The 20001-nt window shown below is 46.3% G+C and overlaps 1 protein-coding gene across 1 annotated transcript in view; it reads right to left on the minus strand.

Moving 5' to 3' along the window:
• PLPP3 (phospholipid phosphatase 3) overlaps positions 1 to 20001 on the minus strand; it is a 42575-nt gene that overhangs the window by 10949 nt on the left and 11625 nt on the right. Inside the window, exons 2-4 of the mRNA XM_084527841.1 lie at positions 7583 to 7740; positions 2193 to 2476; positions 1371 to 1428 (exon numbers count right to left, since the gene is read on the minus strand). Coding sequence (XP_084383967.1) covers positions 1371 to 1428; positions 2193 to 2476; positions 7583 to 7740 — 500 coding nt within the window. The remainder of the gene's footprint in view (positions 1 to 1370; positions 1429 to 2192; positions 2477 to 7582; positions 7741 to 20001) is intronic.

A 20001-nucleotide genomic window follows, 5' to 3' on the forward strand; every position in this document is an offset into this window, starting at 1 on the left:
AGGGCAGGGCAGGAGGGCCGAGCCTCCTGCGAAGCATCACGAGGCGGCTCCGGCACGGGGTGGGGGAGATGCTGCCAACCACCACGCTTCGGGTGCCCGGGCTGGGGCACAGGAGGGCCATTTTTGTGCAAGCAGTGATTTTTGTCGGTGGGAAAATGGAAAAAAAAAAAACAAAACAAAACACCACACATGCTGCGGCAGGGAGCTGGTTTCTCTTTTGTTTCCTGCCTCGTCCACACTGGCTTCTGGTAAGGGCAACACAGGGGGTGCGGGCTGCTTCTCCCCCAGCCTAGCACCTGGCAGAGCTTCAACCTCATTATTGTAACGTGGCTGGGAGGAGGAGATGGCCAAACTGTTTCCCAAAATATTTCAAGAACAGATTAAAAAAAAAAAAACTACAGGGGGAATGAGGAAAGAATTTAATACACTCCCCCCATACAGCCTGGAAAGCTTAGTAATTAAATTACAGGAACAGCGCCCAGCCCACGGAGGGTAAATCCAGGGATTAAAAGCCAGGAGGGAGCTGCAGTAATTTATCTTTTCAGAGGGGAAAGTAGAGGGACAGGGGAAGCACTGCTAATAGATAAATAAGAGTTCATGTTTAATGTTTTTACAAGCACTACAAGCACAGGGCTGGTTCTTTGCTTGCCAGTCTGAGCTTACAGGAGATGGGGAGGGGGGACAAATCTTGAAAGGAACCTGAAACCTTTTTTTTTTTTTTTAAAAGCACAAATCACTATCCAAATCCCTTCCACAAAAAAAACTCAGTGCGGGACCTTTTTGGGGGCGCGGGGAGCGTGCCTGTGGCAGCCCTGGCAGGAAGCACCTTGGCACGGGCCCCGCGCAGGAAGGGCAGAGCCATTTGTCACCGACAAAGGAAAACGAGCCCCAGCCCTCCACGACAGATCCGGCCGGGCAGGCAGCTTCACCTGCTCCGCCAGCCCTGAAACACAGCCTAGGAATCAGCCTACACCCCGACAGAGATGCCACGGTGCATCCCCCCACCACCACGGCCAATGCAATATTTTGGCACCCTCAAAATTCTCCCTGGTGGAAACCGCAGCTTGGGGTGAGCAAAAATGCACAAGTCATCCGCTGGGGTAGTAGGGCTCGGATTTAATTGCAGCCTTGGCTACATCCAAAAGCTGCACAGCTCAGCTATAACCCGGGAGTTTCCAGCCCAAATAACACTGCAGGGTCCAAAAGTGAGATTTTTTCCACCATCGGCGTGTTTGGGCTCTTGTTTTCAACCAACGCCCCCATCTCTAGTCCTCATCTCACTACTATTGCTACCGAACGGGGGGGAATGCCTTGGGGTGGGGGTCAGGGGTTGAACCAGCTCCATCTCCAGTAAGGCTGAGGTCACTTACCACCAAATACAGCATGGTGTAGAGGGAGAAGGACGCGTGCCCGGAGAAGAAGGATTTCCTGCAAAACAAACAGGTGCTAAGAACCAGCCACTACCATATTCTCGGTGTCACAAGATTACACATAACAGGGTAACTTGCCCATTAGCTAGCGAGATGGCCCCAAAGCAGAGGGAACCACAACCCCCCCATCTTTCGGGTTACAAAAGCCCTGTTATCCGCCCTGCTCGCTCCCGAGGCCGAAAACGAGCGGATGGGCAGGATGTGCGCATTGTTCGTGCCTTCCTGGTCTATTCGTGGGACAGCGCAGCTATTTCCAGGACAGCACGATAACTCATCGTCTCGCCTCAAATAACCAGGAAACCGTGAAGAAATGAAAAGCAAGCACTTCTCTGGTCGCTTGATTACGGCATTTAGGCGCCCCTCATTTAGGTTCCCCCTAAAAATGTCAAAACTGGGCATGGGATGAGTCTGATGAGGAGCGTGAAAGGGAGGTGCTAGGGACCTAAAGGAGAAGCCCTCCCTGCACAGCAGGACGGATGGCTGACATTAACTCAGCTCTTATGGTGAATTCCCAAACTGAGCAACCTCTCACGAAACAATAGTGTAGGAGTACAGAGAAAGGAAGAAGAAAACTATTCAGGCGAACCCCATGACTCCCGAGGGAAACCACCCGTTGCTGCAGCCTTCCCAGGGACAGCAGCAGCGAGATCGTCTACTGCTGGCGGAGAAACCCTGAGAATATTTAGCGTGAGACACCGTTTTGGCATCAGCAGCCCATTTCTTTGGACGCTTTCCCCCCGACAGGGACACAAGGGCTCTCACCTGGCTTCCTGGACCTTGCTGTCGTTTCCCCTGCAGGTGTAGTTCTGGATGTAAACCCCCTTCCCGCAGCTGATGGTGGAGAAATCCAGGTCGCAAACCTCCAGGAAATGCGGCCGCAAGCGCCCGACGGACACTTTGGCAATGTCTGTGAAGGACTGGCTGATGGCACAGCCGAAAACGAAGCAGCCCACCTGCTTGTAGAGCGCTGCCACGTAGGGGTTCTGGATAAAGGAGTGCGACTTCTCCTTCAGGTAGTGGATTCGGTACAGCTCTCCCGTGATGATCTGCGGGGATCAAGCAACACAGAGGGGCTGGGGTTAGAGAGAGGGAAGGATGCTTTGCAAAACCAGCCGAGACAGCAAGATGAAGATGTGCCAAGCTGCAAGCCAGGAGAGACAAAATTCATTCTTACAACAGGCTGCTTAATGATTTGCTCTTCTTGCTCTGAGCATCTCAAACCAAGAATCTGTTGCCATAGTGAGTAAAGCTTAGTCCAGAGGTTGCCACCTCCTGATCCTCCTCATCTTCCGCTTTTTACTGCCTCTCAAGAAGAGATTGCACTCCTCAAAGTTTCGTTTATAGAAAATTAAAAAAAAAAAAAAAAAAAAAGCTGGATTTTGGTTTAGCATGTTTGTGTATCTTCACAGAACTGAAATAGTGCCCCATTCTATTCTATTTCAGTGTCACAGAAATAAAAATTCAACATAAAACAGATACATAACATGGGATTGTTTGGGAAGGAGAAGCCAGATCCACTGTCCCCACATCAAAGTGACTTTGGAAAGGAAAAAAAAAATGAACAACTTCCCAACCTGTCTCTCTTCCTCTTTGAAACCCATGCACACAACAGGGCATGACTCAGAAAACGCTGAGCTTCCCAGATTCTGGCCCCAAATTTGCCACCACCAGACTCCATTTCAGCCATGCAAAGCCACCACACACACCAGGTATTGCTGGGAACCTCAAGGGATCCCTAAGTTGCATGGCAGCAAACGATGCATTTGTGGTGCCACCAAAGGCTTTGGCAATATTGCCATCGCAGAGCAGAGGGCTGGCTTCTTGTAATCCCAACTTTTAAAAGGCAGCTTAATGAAAATCAGGCTGTGAAACCAAGTCCAAATGTCTCACCTCTCCCAAAGAGGCAAAGGCTTAAGTTGTTCTCTGCCACGTTACACACCTAGCTTTTGAGCTCCAGATTTATAACTTCAGGATTTCATTCATTACTTTAAATGCTTTTATACCTGACCAATAAAGCAAGGCAAGGGGTTTCTTTGTTTTGTTTTGGCTGCCCTGTCGTCTCTGCCCCTCTCTGGTCTGGTCACAAGGACGGCGATACGTAAATTCAGCCATCAGGAAAAATGCCTTCATGTTAATCCCTTTCTGGAGCAGGCAGCAATATTCCTGCTGGCGTGGCAGCCTGCCAGAGGCGTTCAGGAGACAAGGCTCCCCTGCCTACCTTTTTAAAAGCTTGGCACAACGTTTGGAAACTAATAAACTGGAAAAGTATGGCAATTAGGCCAAGAAGAGATGAAGTTGTATCACTGTTTGAACTCACTCGTACCACAGCTTGGAAAACAAAGGTTGACCTAAGGCGTCTGAAATCGCAGCTAAGCAGGGTTTATCAAGAAGAGATACAAGTACAATAATGAAAAAACAAAAACCAAGCCAGATCTTTCAGCAGCTGTACACAGAAATACATCAGGCAGCTGCACTGTCATCCAGGGCTTACACGTCAAATCTAATATTTACTCTTGGAAGCCTGGTCGTGCCCAAGAGCTGCCTGGGGAGCTGCAGCTAACCAGCTCCATTTTAATCCTCACAGACTCCAAACCATCATTTGCACAATCTTTATCCCCGTTCTGGGCTACCTTCAAGCCTGAGCTGGGATCCAGGAAATCTCTTTGCATGAGAACCACAGAAGAATGTCAGAGCATCTCCTGCTCCTCTGCCAGGAGGCAACACTTGGGCATCCGGAGTGGATGCAGATGATGGATGCGGATGGTCCTTGGGGCTTTTTGGAGACTCACTCCCATCCATCTGCATCTCCCTGGGTTCATTCTCATGCTGGTGACAAAAACCTGCAAGTACCTTGTCTCTGCCTTCATCATGCACCCAGCATACAAAGGTTTCTGCCATGCACACAGGGGCACAGCCACTGCCTGCAGCCTCCTAAACACCTAAATCTGCAAGAAGGAGAGCTGTGAGGCTCAAAACTCCCAGCTCTTGCTAAGGGGAGACGAGCTGAATTAAGGGCGACATCTGATACCAGCTGATGTGCCATTGCTCCCAACGCACAAACAGCCACGTAAAGCTGAGGCTCCTGGCCTGGGAAAAGGCATGTGACCAACATGTTTAGCAAGGACCAACAAAAGTCTGGGGATTAATATTTTTTTCTCACCGTTGGTGGTCTCGGTAATTGCACACATGTAGCAGATTGTAAATTGGAGACTTCATTCCCTCACTAACACACGGCTGGGCAGCCGTGAGCCCTCCACGCTCAGTTAAAGTCATGGCTCAAGCTTAATGAGAAGCTAAAATTGGGTAAACTTGTTTTTTTGGCAGTGCCGTCCCAGATAAAGCAGGATGGTGGAAAATTAACGTAGCACAGATGTGCAGGAACTGAAAAGACATCCTGAAAATGAGCAAGTCAAAGCTATCCATTCAGCTCTGCTCCTGCCTCGTGTCCCTGGCGAGCCATCCACGTGGGATGAGCGCCGTGACTGCCACACGTGTTCAAAAAAGTTGGCCATTATGACAAAGGCAATAGCAAGCTCTTCTGTCTGTGCATGCCTTTTGCACATTTTCAGTTCTCATGCCCATTTCACTGTTATCACAAGGTATCAGCTGCAATTCAATTAGCCTGTGATTGCTTAGAGTCTTTCGAACCCTTAGGTCTTTGGAGCATCGTTCTCTGTGCTTAATTGCATTGAAGCCTATCACCACGAACTGCAAAACAGTCAGCTAACCTGGATGTGAAACTCATATTACCCATGAAATCCACCTCCTTAGGTATTTTCCACAGGTGTTTACAGCTCATCAGGTGTCAGGGCTGGGGCCACACTGCAGTGGTGCCTGCACAAGGCTCAGGAAGAAGAAAAGGGCATTTTCCATCCCAGTGAACACCAACGTGCTTCTTTAATCCAGGAAGATCAAACTGACAATTTTCTAGCAGAAACAGTCAGAAGAGATGTGGGAGCACACAGCCCACAACTTCAGGGTCATCTGCATGGGAATTTGCCTTTCATCAGTAAATACGTAGGTATTAAAAACAAATGTGTATCTCCTCACAGCCTGATGGAAGCAAAGGTCTGTGGCTCTGTGTTTACTTAACTGGACCTCTGAGTGTCCTCAAGCCATTTAAAACATGACCTGGACCTTTTGCCCAGGGCTAGGCTGCCCATCACGCCACGTAAGGCAAGGGTGTAAGATTTTGGCTTTGCCACCCAACATGCCATCCCCCTGGCAGCCCTCCTAACCGCTGTCCTGCCTTTCGAAGGCAAATGTTTTGAGCAAAAAGGAACGGAGTCAGTGCTTTGTGGATTTGGAAGGAATTCCTATTATGCTACAATAATTCTGGTATCTGGGTTACATCTGAAAAAGAGGTCAGACTGACTTGAATTTTCCACACGTGCTGCCATAGCACAGAAATCTGTTTCTTCAATTCCTCGTTAGCCATTTGTATCACTCACCAGCAAATAACGGAGCTTGTGAATTTACCTTATTAAATTACATTTGTTGTGGGCACAGTGAAACCAGTGCAGAAACATCTAATTCTTTGGGGATTTTCTTTTTCTTTTAATTGACCTGCTATTTCTTGGTAGAAAGCTGATGGATCACATAGGCAGCTGATTATGTTTCCAGTTTCTGTTCCAACTCCTCTATTTGCCACCGCCTCATTACTGATCCGAAGCACACTCCGCATGCAGCCAGCATGACGATAGCTCAGGCAGTAATGTGAAAATGAGGGGCTTTCTCATTTCGTTTTTATGGCTTTTCCACACTCGGGGGTAATTCACCTGCAGGGTAAAATTCTGCTGCACTTATGGAATTAGGGGGTTGTCACCTTTTGGGGGTTGCTTTGAGTAGGGAGGGAATAAGCAGAAGGTGTTTTGGGGACCTATCCTGCTAAGTAAACGCACGTGGTCAGGGAATGATGGAGAGATGGGCACAAGCTGGCAGATGCACTGCACATCTCGCTGCTGCCTGCAAGCGGACTCATGGCCTATTGGCAGCAAAATGAAAGGAACGGGATGGTTTCTGCTGGCCCCAGTGAGAGGGAACATTGACGCTTCATGAGCACCCAGGGACAACGCAGGGAGGCTATTCTGGGGAACATTCATTGGACTCCAAGATCTTTGAATGTCCCTTCCAACAGAACCGTTCTGTTATATTAACTACTCAAAGCAGCAAGGCTGGGGACAAGGTGTTACTGGAGCAGGCACCATGCCACACTAAAATATCTACCAGCCATGACATTGCTCCCATGAGGGAGGATGGAAGCCAAGAGGGGAACAAGTGCTCCTGACCTCCCCGTCTCCAGCATGGAGCAAGAGGAAGGCAGCATCTTTGGGAAAGCACCTGAGCTGTGCTGCCAGCAGGTGAGCAAGGAAAATGCAGGTACTTTTCATTAAATAACTCATTGGGAATTTCATCTGCAGATGCAAGTGTTTGACCAGCAGCCAGGAGACGGCTCCTGCCCAAGCATGAGACACGTGCTGGTGGAAGGAGGCTCAGCTCCATGGGCTGAGTTCAGCTTTTTGGCTGAAATATAAAGCTCTCACTGTACAATCATCATCTCTTAGCATAGCTCTAGGAAACCTGGCAGGAAAAGAAATGAAGACATTGGGAAGGTGGTGTATCAACTACTTTTTACAGTGAGGGCTCTGGGAATATGCTCCCCGTGGAAGATTTTAATTGTCTTTTTAATATGCCTATATTATACAATCTCTTAAAAATCTAATACTAACCTGTGAAACTTTTCCAGGTACTGGTTAGCTGAAAAGGTTCATCTTTTTATTATTTTTTTTTTCAGCCTTATAAAATAGGCAAATACCTAGAGTTATTTGAATAGGGACAAACCATGCCAAGTCCTCACTGACACTCAACTCTTTTTGCTTCTGCTCTGAACTCCTACCACAGGGTGAAAAAGCTCTTGCAGAGCTCCCAGACTTGCCCAAACAGCTTTGGGCCTGTTTATGAGCTTCGAGAGTAATCTTATTCCTCCCATTACCAGCTTTCATTTGCAAATGTTCACTGAACTTACACGGAAGTCAGATAGCCGCCGAGGAGAGGTACACCTCAGTACATAGCACGGACCGGCTACAGAGGTTAAAAAAACCTGTCATGAATGCCCAAGGGGCAGGAGAGGAGGCTTCAAAGATGGTACTTACAGCAAGGATGGCAATGAGGATGCCTGCAGCACACAGCACTGCATCGTTGATCGTCTCCATCGACTTCAGCGGGTACCTGATGCTGTCATCGTCGCAGTAGAAGCCCCGCTGGTAGGGCTGGATTGTGCTTGTTTCAATGATGAGGAAGGGCAACCCAGCTAGAAAGAAGGGGAGACGATAACCAACCCATCAGTGATACAAGGTAAATACAAACAAGCCATAAAAATTATACATATATACATATATGTACACACATATAAAATAAAAGTAGAAAAACCCTTGCAAACCACCCAGTGCCATTCCTGATGCTTCTCTTTTCGTATTGCTATCTTTCCAGAGGGGATAGCTTTGGGTTTTGTTTTTCCAAGTTGCTCTTGTGGGGAAAAAGCATCTCTCCTGTTATGGTTATCAGATGTCTGCTCTGCCTGGTTTCAGTTAAGCCTCATGCACTGCAAATATTAACTTACAGGAACGGACCCCAAAAGCAATCCCTCGGCAAAAAGCCATGAAAGCAAAGCTGGCACTTTTCTCCACGGTGGGCTGATGCCCCACCGCAGCGCCCTGCCGCCAGGCAGGACGAGCTGTGCAAGCAAACACTGAGGGATTGGGTATCAGCACTGCATTTCCTACCTGACTGGCCCAGCTAAAGTCAACCCACGTTCCTTTTATACCTTGGAAGCCTTCCTAGGCTCCCTCCTATTTACAGGGTACGGGCATGCTGGTACCCTCCCATGCCCTAAGTCTATGTGTTTTAGGCAGCCACAGGACATCCGTCCTCCACCCACCCACACAAGGGTAACCCGAGCTTGCACCCAGCTCCAGTAGCTACTGAAAGCCCATCAGAGCCCATTCCCCTTCAATCACACTAAGGCCACGTGAAAATCTTAATAAAACACCATTTGAAAGCCCCTGCACAAGTCAGATGCATCCAACCAGCTCAGCTGGAGCTCTGCATCAGGTGCTGGGTTCAAAAAACAGACTGCCATGGATTAGGACACACAAAAGGACACCAAGATTGCTGTGCATGTGAAACTCCATATTCTCCTTAGTGTTTTGGTGAAACACGGTGTTACCTCAAAAGGTATTTCCCAGCCACAACGTTAACTTGCACAGGGCACACACATTCCTCATGCCTCAGTCTCCCCATCCATCTTTGCTGTTAAGCAGTACATCCCCATCAAAGCAAGGCCCTAATTCTCTGAACCCTGTTCAGAGCAAATCACAGACCACAACGTGCAGGAAACCCTCCTCCCACTCACAGAGCAGAACACTGGCAAGAGGAAAACAAACAAGGCAAAGCACCTGATGCAGCACAGCAAGAATACGTAAAGGATGGGCCAAGGCAAAGCAGAGAAAAACCATGAGCCGTGGCCAGTGGAAAGCACAGGGGATGCCATTTAGGTGACAACACAGAGTGGCTCAAGCTTTGGGCCAAAATAGCAAGTCTTATGCCCAGACCTTGTAGAAAGCATGTGGGAATCTTTGTCAACCATCAACTTGCTCAAGCCCCCCTTGGTTTGTTAGCACAGCTAGAAGTCCAAGAGATCAGTGTTTTTTTGTTTGTTTGTTTGTTTTAAACCAGCAATGAAAAAAAATAAAACAAAACATTTTTTTTTTTTTTTTTTTATAAATTTGGATCACAGTCCACTGAGCGTGATTTGCAAAGGTACTGCTTGAGGAGTTAACACATAATCAAAGTAACTTTCCTCATCTCCACGGGAACAATTTTTGTCCTTCGTTTGCGCAATCCATTTTGGCTCCCTTTGCTCTCTGTTAACAGGTTTACCTAATCCAGGATTATTAGGGGTTTTTTGTTAGCCTATTAACAAAAAAAAAAGAAGATAGTGCCACTCATCCGCTCCCTGCTCCAAGTGAGCAGGGCCAAAACCACTCATACCCAAAGCCTTTTGGAAGTAGCCAGGGCCACCGCTCAGGACTCCTACCAGATCACCTCCAAAAACTCCAGAAATGGGTTAATGGTGAGCATTTGGCCCTGCAGTGCTTGGCAGGACAGGGCAGTTTCCAACACATGTGAAATGATAAACCAAGGTTTCAGACCTGCATGCCCATCTCCGATTTGGTAAATACGATCGGACATCTCGTGTGAATCCAGTTGATCTTCATTCTGCTATTTAACTGTTCTGAGGCATAGCCAGCTTGGCCCTGAAATGTGCCTCTGATGCCAGCAATATGATATTAATAGGCCACTTAAAAAATCCTTAGTTTCCCAATGAAAAATTGCAGTAGAAGAGCTAACGGCGCTCGGTGTGATCCAATTTCACATGCACTTGAAGCGGCAGCGTAACAGTTGAACTCGGGGAGTAGACATGCCACGGTTACGTGGCTTATTGTTATTTCTCCAGTTCCTCTTGTTAATAGCTTTCACATGACAGGTCTGTAAAACACATGTTCCCACAGACAATAAAATACATCTGAAAGCTAAAACTGGCTTAAAATAAAATAAAAAAAAAAAGACAATAGTGTTCCTATATATTATATGAACCCAGGAATAATAAAGATTTGTTTTCCCTTCATTCACTGAACAGCATGGGGTAGTATTTCCGCATTTCAATTATATGTACGCTTGCCACAGCTATAATAAGAGCATAACTGACCTATATGGTATACATTTTCTTTAAGCGCGCATAGGCATAGTTCAGAAAATCCAATGGTTTTGTTTTCTCTCCTACAAACTTGTGGTTTAGTGGGATATTGCCAATCGAGTCTTGACATTTTTCCAGCAAAACAGTAACCTCAGATTCCCTTTTTTTTTCTCCCCTCCCCCTTTTTTTTTTAACATGAGAAACATAAACACACTCCATAGCTGAGCGGATATTGCTTAGAAGACATAACATGCCCTTGATTTCAAGGGCTGGGTAAGAGGCTGCTTTTGCAGCCATAATTACCCAAGCAACAGAAGACCCTAGCCCCAGCCTGTGCTGAATGGTAAATTGTGCTAAAGATGGCTCTTCTTCCAAGAGATTATTTCTTGGAGCATGGGTTGTCTACTGGACTAGGTCACCACCCACATTTTTTTGGCAAGGGGGTTCCAGCACGGAGAGGCCTGAAGCAGAGCCAAAAGGCGTCCAGAGAATGGGTTTTGCAGAAAACACTACAGAGGGAAGTCTGGAAGAACACAGAAAAATAAAAGCGGAGCAAGATGCCTTTGAGATCCCTTAGAAAAACACCACAGAAACTTTATTCACACTAGGAGGCAAAGGTAGCCAGAACTGGAGCTACAGCCCATGCACTCTTGGAAAGGCAAGGCAAAGTAGTGTAGGGTTATACCAGAGAGATCACATTTGCCTCATGACTTCTTATGCCCCAGTGTAACTCATTTTAGTGATAAAAAATTCAGGTTATGAATCCCTGCCTGCAAAGATTTGCATCAACAAATTCAACAGCTGAACTGCCCGCAATGGTGCTGACTTTCCAACCTCTACCACTTCCCATCTCCTCCACCCTTCCCACTTCCCATCCCCAGCCACAGTACAGAACTACTGAGGATAGATGAGGTACGTCTCAGAACGTGCTAACAAGTGGCAATTTGCACTGAAGTGACCAGTAGCCCTACAAGGCATACAAAAAATTACACTGACTTAGGGATGGTCCACCTTCTCCTAAAATGGCCCTATTTGGCCATTCTGCCTGTCGCTATAAGGCACCTGTGTTCTCAGATCACTTGCAAAACCTTTAATAGCACTGCAGAAGGACTTCACATCCTTCTTATTACTGGTATCACCATGCTGAGATATTTTACGCAGCAGCCAATGAACCATCCCCTAATGCATCAAGACCACCCTGGCATATTCATATGGGACCATGTAGCCAGAGATGGGATTATTATCCCAATTTTTCAGACAGATAAAACCAAGGCAGAGTACAACAGAGGCATTTGCTTATTCCAAAGTAAAAAAGGTAAATGGAACAGAGATTGCCTTTCTGAATTGTAACATCCTTCGTAAGGTAAAGGAAAGGCTTTTTCCCCCGTACATAAAGGGGAATTTCTGCTTTAATAACAGAACAAGGAAATCCCAACCACATGCTTTTATCTAACTACACTGCAGGAGATCAAACAGGGCTCCAAACCATGAGCATAACAGAAATCTCCTGGGGGCTGATCCTGCCCCATCCAAACCCACAGGGGTTTGCCATGGGTCCGCGTGGAGGGCGGCACAGAGCAGGTGTGGACACTAACGAATTGTGCGAGGCACCACAGGATGCCACGGGGCTGGACGTTGAAAAATGATGTTGCTTTTGTTGGGAGGAAGTCCAAGTGACTTCGTGACCCCAAACCGCTGGTGTCCCATGCTAATATTGGAGGCTTTCAATTTATTTATCTTTCCATTTAATAAAGCCAATCAAGTTTGGAAAATCTAGCACCAAGGGAAAAAAAAAATCCTTTCCTTGATCAGCACCTTTATCAACAGGCAATTAATAGGCAATAATCCTGGGAAGGCTGGCAGGGTGCAGGGGAAAGCTAAAACCTCACCCAAACAAAAATCCCTTGCAAAACCCCAATGTACTCTCCGACCAGCTTGAAACGTGCAGAAAATCAAAGGCAGAAGAAAGGACTCAGTGTTGGGTACAGTACTTTGAATCTTGGAGCCTTTGAAAAGTTAGCACTTGTGCGGATTTAATGAGAAAAAAAAAATAAAGGGATAAGCTTTCCTTGGCCACCCATTGGAAAAGTTGTGGAGGGAGCAGGAGGGGAAGAGCCATTTTGGCAGTGACCCACCTATGTAGCTCTCATCTTCCCAGCCCAAACTTCACCTTTGCACTAAATTAAACACCCTCTCAGTCTATTTTTTTTTAATAGTTTGGTTTTGATGGAGGTAGTTTTTTTTTTTTTCCAGAAAAAAAATTCTTTAAAGAGAGCAGGTCAGTGGGATGTTGCTGGCTATCTCAACAAAGCAATGATAATTTCTAGCGCTGTGATGGGTTTGGCTGCCAGTGTCCAGGCCGTGGGCATGTTTTTAAGGTTTCAGTAGATTACAGGTCTAGCTTAGTAAGTGAAAAAAAATCATTAAATAATTTGGCAGGGCTCATTCAAGATACATTGTGTAAATATTTGGGTTCCAGCAAGAGACAGGCTTTCTATTTGAACTATTTAGTGGCTGATCTTGGGTACATATAAACCTTATTGGGTTTACAATATTTGTACATATTTTATAATGCATAAAACTATATTTGGCTACGGTGAGCTTTTACTGGGGCTTTAAATGTTGGCTTCCCCAGCTTTTGGAGGAAAATGGCAGCACTTCAGATGAGAAATAAACACATCAAGCTTTGGCAGCTACTGCAAGAGTGAATGACTCTTGAAGACAGTTGACATTATATAGATACAAATATATGTACACACCGATAAAATTTTATAACACGAAGAATAAAACTATTTCCACATTTTCATCATATCAGGCATATGCTGACAGTCACTATAGGGCCTGACTCTGCACCAGCACCAACAAAACGGATGGAGGAACAAACAGTAGGAGGTTGGTCAACAAAAACTACATCTCAAAGGACCTGATCCATAGTCAAATGACAGCTAGAAGAAGAATCATGCTGAATTATGCTGGGATCTTCAAAGTTCTTGAAAGGATCAGTGAGTGCCCCCTCAATGTTTTTTTGACTGAATCTGGATACTTAATGCTCATATCTTCACCAGAGGCTAGTATCAGAAATGCACAATACCTTCAGCCTCACATTTTATTAGCTGCTCAGTTGTAATTGTTCTTCACCATGGTTCCAGCTGTCCAGAAGACCGCTCTGGGCATCTGCCCGTATTTTGGAAACACATTTAATGTCTTTGTTTTCAAAACAGATTCCCATTCAACTCACTCTATTACAGTTCTACTACTCAGCTACGCAGAAACGCATGGGGATAGAAGATTCCCTAAACATACATGTACAAACAAACCCTAGACTTTACTGTAGACCAGGTACCTGCTTTAGAATACCGAAGAACCTACAAACAAGGAGCAGTATGCATGGCATTTCACTGATTTGACCCGTTTGGAAAAGTCCCAACACACAAAGGGCTGATTTCCACTAGAACCAAGACCCTAGTCCATTTTCTACCTGCTGTAGGTTCTGCCAAGTAGCTCACACTAACCTTTGTGGCTGCCTATGTCAATCTGTCTGGTGCTCTTCCTAGCTATCAAGACAGCGACGCTTCCATCCACTTTATAATTATTAGTTCTATTTCAGCCAATTCATAGGGACTACAATGTAAACCTCACCATTTTTAGGTCTACCAGGTCTGCTTCCTGATGGGCAGACACAGGTTCATTGTTCATTTTGACCTAGATGATGATACTTTCTAGACTTTACGTTGTGTTCCCCACAACACCTCTTTAATAAGAGCTGGTTATGCAGGAATGCTGGGCAAAATGCCTTCTCATGCCTGTGAGAGCAATGGCAAATGAAGAAAGCAAAGAGCACTCATCTTCTATATGGACAACCCTGTAATATTTATGACCCCAAGCCGCACAGGTATTTGAGAAGTGCCTCTAAAAGGAAGTGGTGACGGTGGCAGGAACGCCACTGGATGACTGACAGCTATCTCTACCTTGAGACCAAAACCATTATTCAGCAGCACAACCCATCTTTTGCAATAAGTACTATCTGGAGTACGCTCATTGACCCAACCATTCTGGAGGACATTAAGAGAAAAGCTCTTGGTCACAGATACTTTAAACCAAATGTGAAATTATTCTCACGCACTGCAAATTCCTCTGGATTCGAAACCCCAGCAGGAAACGCTTCCTTATGTGGCCGGAGCTCGCTGTGCCAGACCCATGCACTCGCTCTCCAAAGGCTCCAGATGAACAGGAGCGCTGCCATTGCTGTTGCTGGGAGGAATTCTGCTCTTTCAGAGAGTACCTGTTACCTATTTCCAGAAGTAAACACCACGTACAAAGGAAAAAAGGAGAGAAAGGAATTCTAAGAAGTATGTTAAGTTGTTCCTCCTGGGAGTTTGGCGTTAGCTGATATATTAAAAAGAGCTTTAATATAAAGTGTGCATATATTTTTAATACCTAAAAAATGCGTTAATAAGAACAAAAGCTTATCCAAGTCACAATATCTAGATGCATATAAAATTCTGCATTTGTGGGGTAGAACGGATCTAAGCCAGACTGGCCAACCCGCAAAAGCTGGAGAGGATGATTATAAAAGACATTATAAATAGGAACCCAGAGACGGCGCCAATCAAGCATGATGGAAAAAAAGCCATAAGCTCACATTGTCTAGAAAAACAAATAAAAATGCAATGTGCCATGAAAACCCAAGGCATCAGATCTTTTGATGCACCTCTATATGGCCAAGTGCTGTGGAAGGCCTTCCAGATACGCCAAGTCTGACCTAGGATGACCCAGCTCAAATAGAGAGGGGAAAAAAATTAAGAACACATCCTCAAACCCTGCAATACCCAGGGCAAACAGAGCGTGTGAAAAACACGCTGTGGCGACCATTATGTTTTCAATTAGAAATGAAGCGAGCCCAGTTTCCTCTGCCAGTCAGTGGGGTTTGGAAGGAGCTCTGCCTCGCCACGGCTTCCCTGGGTCTGCCTTCGAGGAAGAGCTCGCACTGGCCCCACTGACACACACTGCCATGGGCACCCTCCAATTTGCCCTTATAACAAGGGGTCTGCTCAACTCTGCCAGCCCCTACTCAAAATTAAAATTCTGCGGGCTGTAGGTCTCATGTTAATATACAAGAATAATGAGCAGCGACTCCTTACCTCAGCTCACTACTCCAAACACTGCCAGGTATAAGCTACTTTTCATTGCACAACCATGACAAACCTTAGCAAAAGCTTACAGTGGAAATATAAAGCTGCAGCCAAAGTGATGCAGTTGACCAAATCCTATTATTTTTTAAAACAGTAAAGGAGCAAATGCAGGAATACAGCCAGCTCACCTGGTCCACATCAGGCCCCTTAAAACAAAAACAAAACAAAATTCATCTGCTAAACTTCCCGAGCTTCCTCCCTGCTTGCCCGGAGCATCCTGGCCAAGCTCTACAGCCATAATTGAGCACGTTTTTGGGAGCAACTGCTCCTTTGCAGGAGGAGGCCGCGAGTAGCTTTGTGACCCCGTTCTGTCAATGTACCTATTGTAAATGCAAAATCCTGCTTCGGATTTGCAGCAGCAGCCACCTGCACAAATAATGCGGGGTTATAACTCTGTAACCGAAGACAAGCACTGAAAGCTTAAGAAGTTTGTAGTCCAAAATGCACTTCTGACCTCTTCCTTAAAAGTTCACTAATCACTTTTAATTCATAATTTATTTCCTCTTAATATACTCGCTTTATATAATACTCCCTCCTCTTATTTTTTTCCTTTTTTCTGGAAGTTCCCCAGGAGAAAATGGTATTACACAACTCCCTTGATTAACTGGAAATGAAACTTTTCCCCCTCGGTAGTTGTGATCTGGTACACTTTCCAGGATATAATGCACGGCGCTGAAAGAAAATCAAAAAAGCATGAGTGCAGGTGGAAATGGTTCAAGAGCCCTTCAAGTGATGGGGGTTTAATCTCACTGGTCCCATAGGCAAAGCCCCACAAGGCTGTGCCTATGCCCAATGGGTTAAAAAGATCCAGGATTATCTCATTTCTTCCTCTCCTGTACTTTGACTGAAGTCGCACCATGAGAGTGGCACCCTAATATACGACAATGTGTGACATAGCTGAGACTGCGCTGGTATCCAGGTAATATTAAAAATATATATAAATAAAATAAAATCATGCAGTTAACTATACGAGCTTCATATTACAGGGAGGGCAAGCCTTGTACATGAAGGCTTCTGCCTTGGCCTTGCTGCCCAGTTGTGTGGGTTAAGATATTTTGGTGAAAAACAGCTGTGAATGGGCTACTTTGGTGGTCACCTTGAGCAACAGAGGTGGCTGCCCCGTACTACCAGCAAGGATGGGATGAACTACCTCTCTGTAACAGCAGCTCTGTGGCCAGGTGACACTACATGGCCCTGTTCCCTTAGGGCAGGGCAGAAATGGGGCCGGATCCGAACAGCACAGGCAACATCCAGGCTCCTTATTTACACGCACCCAGGGGACACAATGCATACAGTGTTCTTTAAGAGCAAAAAATGGATAACTCCCCATTTCCCTTTCCAGCCCCCTCGTAACAATGCCCTGCCCCGCTGTCAAGGAACGTGTGAATAAATTGGGGAAAAAAGGTTAAAGAAGCCCAAGGGAATTGCAGTCCCTTTTTCTTTATTGCGGTTAATTTTGACAAAGGCTCTACTGTTTCCCTATTTTTTTTTTTTTTTCTTGAAGGGCTTCGTGCCAAGTTGCATTATTCCTCTTCACCATGGTACTGCCATGAAACTTGCCTGGTATGTTTGCCTGAAAATTGCAGGTTTTCAGGGAAATTGTTTTTTTTTCCTTCAACAGCTCCCTTTGTCACATCCATCATGAAAAGAGGAGAGGGGCTCAGGCCTGACCACAGAAACAAAATGCCACAGAAAAGCACCCCCAAGCCTCTGAACCGGGCACCCTACAATGCCACTGCTCAGCATCACAAAAACCTGCAGAAACCTCCAACACCCCTTTTCCCACCTCCTTTGCAATCTCAGCCCCATGCAATGTGCCGCAACCCACTTCGCACAGCCTCTTTTCTAAGCGCTTCGACGCTTGGGAAAAAGCCCATTTCTCCCTCTACCACTGGCATGGTTGTTTGGAAGGATGTTTTTAAATGGAAATAGTTTCTTTTCTTGCAGCCCATCGTGGCAACCAGAGCCCCCTGGCTCCTGCTGCCCAGGCAGGAGCTTAGCAGCTCGTAGGGGGTGTCCTCGATTTCCAGCCTATTTACTGCTCCGGTGAGAAAGGCGCCTATAGATGCTCCAGTTCTCAGATCAGAGCTTGGAGGGACTCTCTCATTCAACAAACCAGCTCTTTCTAAACGCTGTCAAAGGAGTGATTTGATGCCTTTCAGCGCTCGCTATACAAAACACTGAAAGACCAGCAAACTTCAAAAGCCGCAGAAGCAGAGCTGGAGTTTGGCAGGAGTTCATTAGCTGCCTGTGTCCTTCTGTGTGTGGCTTGTAATTACATGCAGACCTGATGCCAAATCCTAATCTACCGAGGGGTACCAATTAACATGCTGCTGGATGATTCACAGGTAGCTAATGTCGAGGTTTATACAGCCAGCATGTCAAATAATGCATGCATTTGTTGGGGGGTGGCAGGTTGGTTGTTTGGTTTTGGAGGGGGAGTAAGCTGGTCTTTTTTTCCTCCCTTCTTTCTGAGTTAGTGTAAAAGTGAGGTTCTGGCAGCAAAACTGGGATTGTCCAGCTCGCTCCCAGGCCACACACCAGTGGGGCTAATCCTGCTGTCACTGGGGGATGTGCACATCCCTTGGTGCACGGTCTGGATGGAAACCACTGGGGTTTTGCTCCTACACTACAAGCCATCAAAGCTCACCAGAAACACATTTCTTTAAAAAATGGATGAGTGGCATTAAATAGTTCATTACTGCTCTTTTGCTTCCGCTCACCCCAACAAGGGCTTGCAAGTTGAACCACCTATCATGTTCTCCCTTCACATAAACACTACTTTTCTGCTCCACAGAGGGAAAACTCTACAATTAAGGTGCAGGTTGCACTCCATACTTGCCATTCCTGCTGCTTTCACCCTCTTGCTGATGTAGGTAGTAAAACAGTGACAGCAGGAGCTTGAACAGCAACTGGAGAAATTGAGGAAGCAGGTACCTGAAGATAATTCACCTCTGGAGGAATAAATATATACAAAGCTCTATCTCCTGCAAAAGAAAATATAGCAGCTACCAGATCGTGGGAGCAAAAAAGCCCTTCTCTAACTTGAGATCCGCGTCCCTTCACAGCCAGCTGGCTCCCGGAGCAGCCCTTGGCAATTAAACCTTGGGAAGTCAAACAACGGCACGGAAGCTAATCTTTTGTCTTCCTGCTTTTTAATTCTTGTCCTGTATTTGATCTCTGAGCAGAAAACACAGGCATCGAGTTCTCAAGCAAAGGGGAAGCCACAGCGGAGCAGGTCTCTGCCTGCCGAGCCCCTCGCTCTGTCGAGCAGATCTCCAAGCACCACCACTGGTTCTCCCATGGAGAGAAGGAAACCTAGCCCTCATCTCATTTTCCTACTTGATTTTACACTTTCCAAAAGCCAAGGCAAGTCCTCTGAGCCTCTCTTCCCCCTGGCATGCTGTGGTTCAGTGGCCTCCTGTCCGCAGAGGCGCCGTGAAATGAGTGGCACACAAGATGGGCAGCAAAGCTCTCTGCCACAAAAACGCATGCCAGCAGGCTGTCCCATCACCTACCACCCATCAAATGGGTGATAAAAATGATGACCACTACAGCTGGGAACTGCTAAAATGGTCTCTGGTCTCTGAGATGGGCTAGCCAAGCACGGGACTTTTTCAACATGCATCTGAAGACATATTTTTCCATTTGCTCCCAAAGAAGTAAACCTTATTGGAAACAAAAGCAAAGGGAATAGAGATAACAGTTTGTTCCTGGCTGCCTCTCTGCCCAGGAGCCCTATGGATCTTTATTTCAGATTTACTGGAGGTTTGAGGCTGCTAGCCAGAAACAAGGCTGGACGTGTTGAGAGGGAATTTGCAGAACTGGTCAGCCCTGGTGGAACATTGCTCCTGGAGGCATCAGTCACGGGAGAGCTATGCACTCAAAAATCATGGTTTGGTTGCATTATGGATATAGCACCCAGAGGCCCTCATTAGCAGTAATTTGATAAATTTTGCTCTTCTACCTTTACCCAACAGCCAATTGCTATACAAAATTTTCCAACAGCTTTTAAGCATGCAGACGCCCATGTCTCCCACCATCCCTCCAGACACCCCTATTTCCCTACATTTGTATTTCCCCCTCTCCATAGGGCGAGCAATTCTTCCATCACACTCCTTCCCCCCATACCACTGCAAAAAGCCTTCAGCCCCACAGGGTAACTCAGCGCTGACACCGGCGGGCTGCAAGTACAGCCCAACGCTCACACCACTTTATCTTCCTAATAAACCTTTCAGTGCATTTGACACGATACAGATCTTGTCCAGCCAGGAAAGCTTTCTTGCTTATCAGAAGCATTTTTAATCAACTAGAAGGGAAAACATGGCCTGACGTTTTATTGCTTCCTTGCGCTTTGCTTTGAGATGTTTCAGTTTTCTCTGATTTGTACTCTTGCTAATCTCTTTACACGGGGATGGGTGGAAAACCTCAAGTCTTTCATGGCCAGCAGCTTCCCCCAGATAATTTGGAGGCAGGGCAGGGAGAGGGGCATGGGGCAGTGGGGAGGGCACATGGTGGGGTGAGAGAAGAAGGCACCAGGCACCAAGCCCTCACCCTCGCGGCAGGTCCTGGGACACGGTTTTGTCCTGGCCACAATTACAAAACAACAAACAGCGTCTGTGGG

This window comes from Aythya ferina (assembly GCF_964211825.1).
Source record: "Aythya ferina genome assembly, chromosome: 8".
Classification (NCBI taxonomy): Eukaryota; Metazoa; Chordata; class Aves; order Anseriformes; family Anatidae; genus Aythya; species Aythya ferina.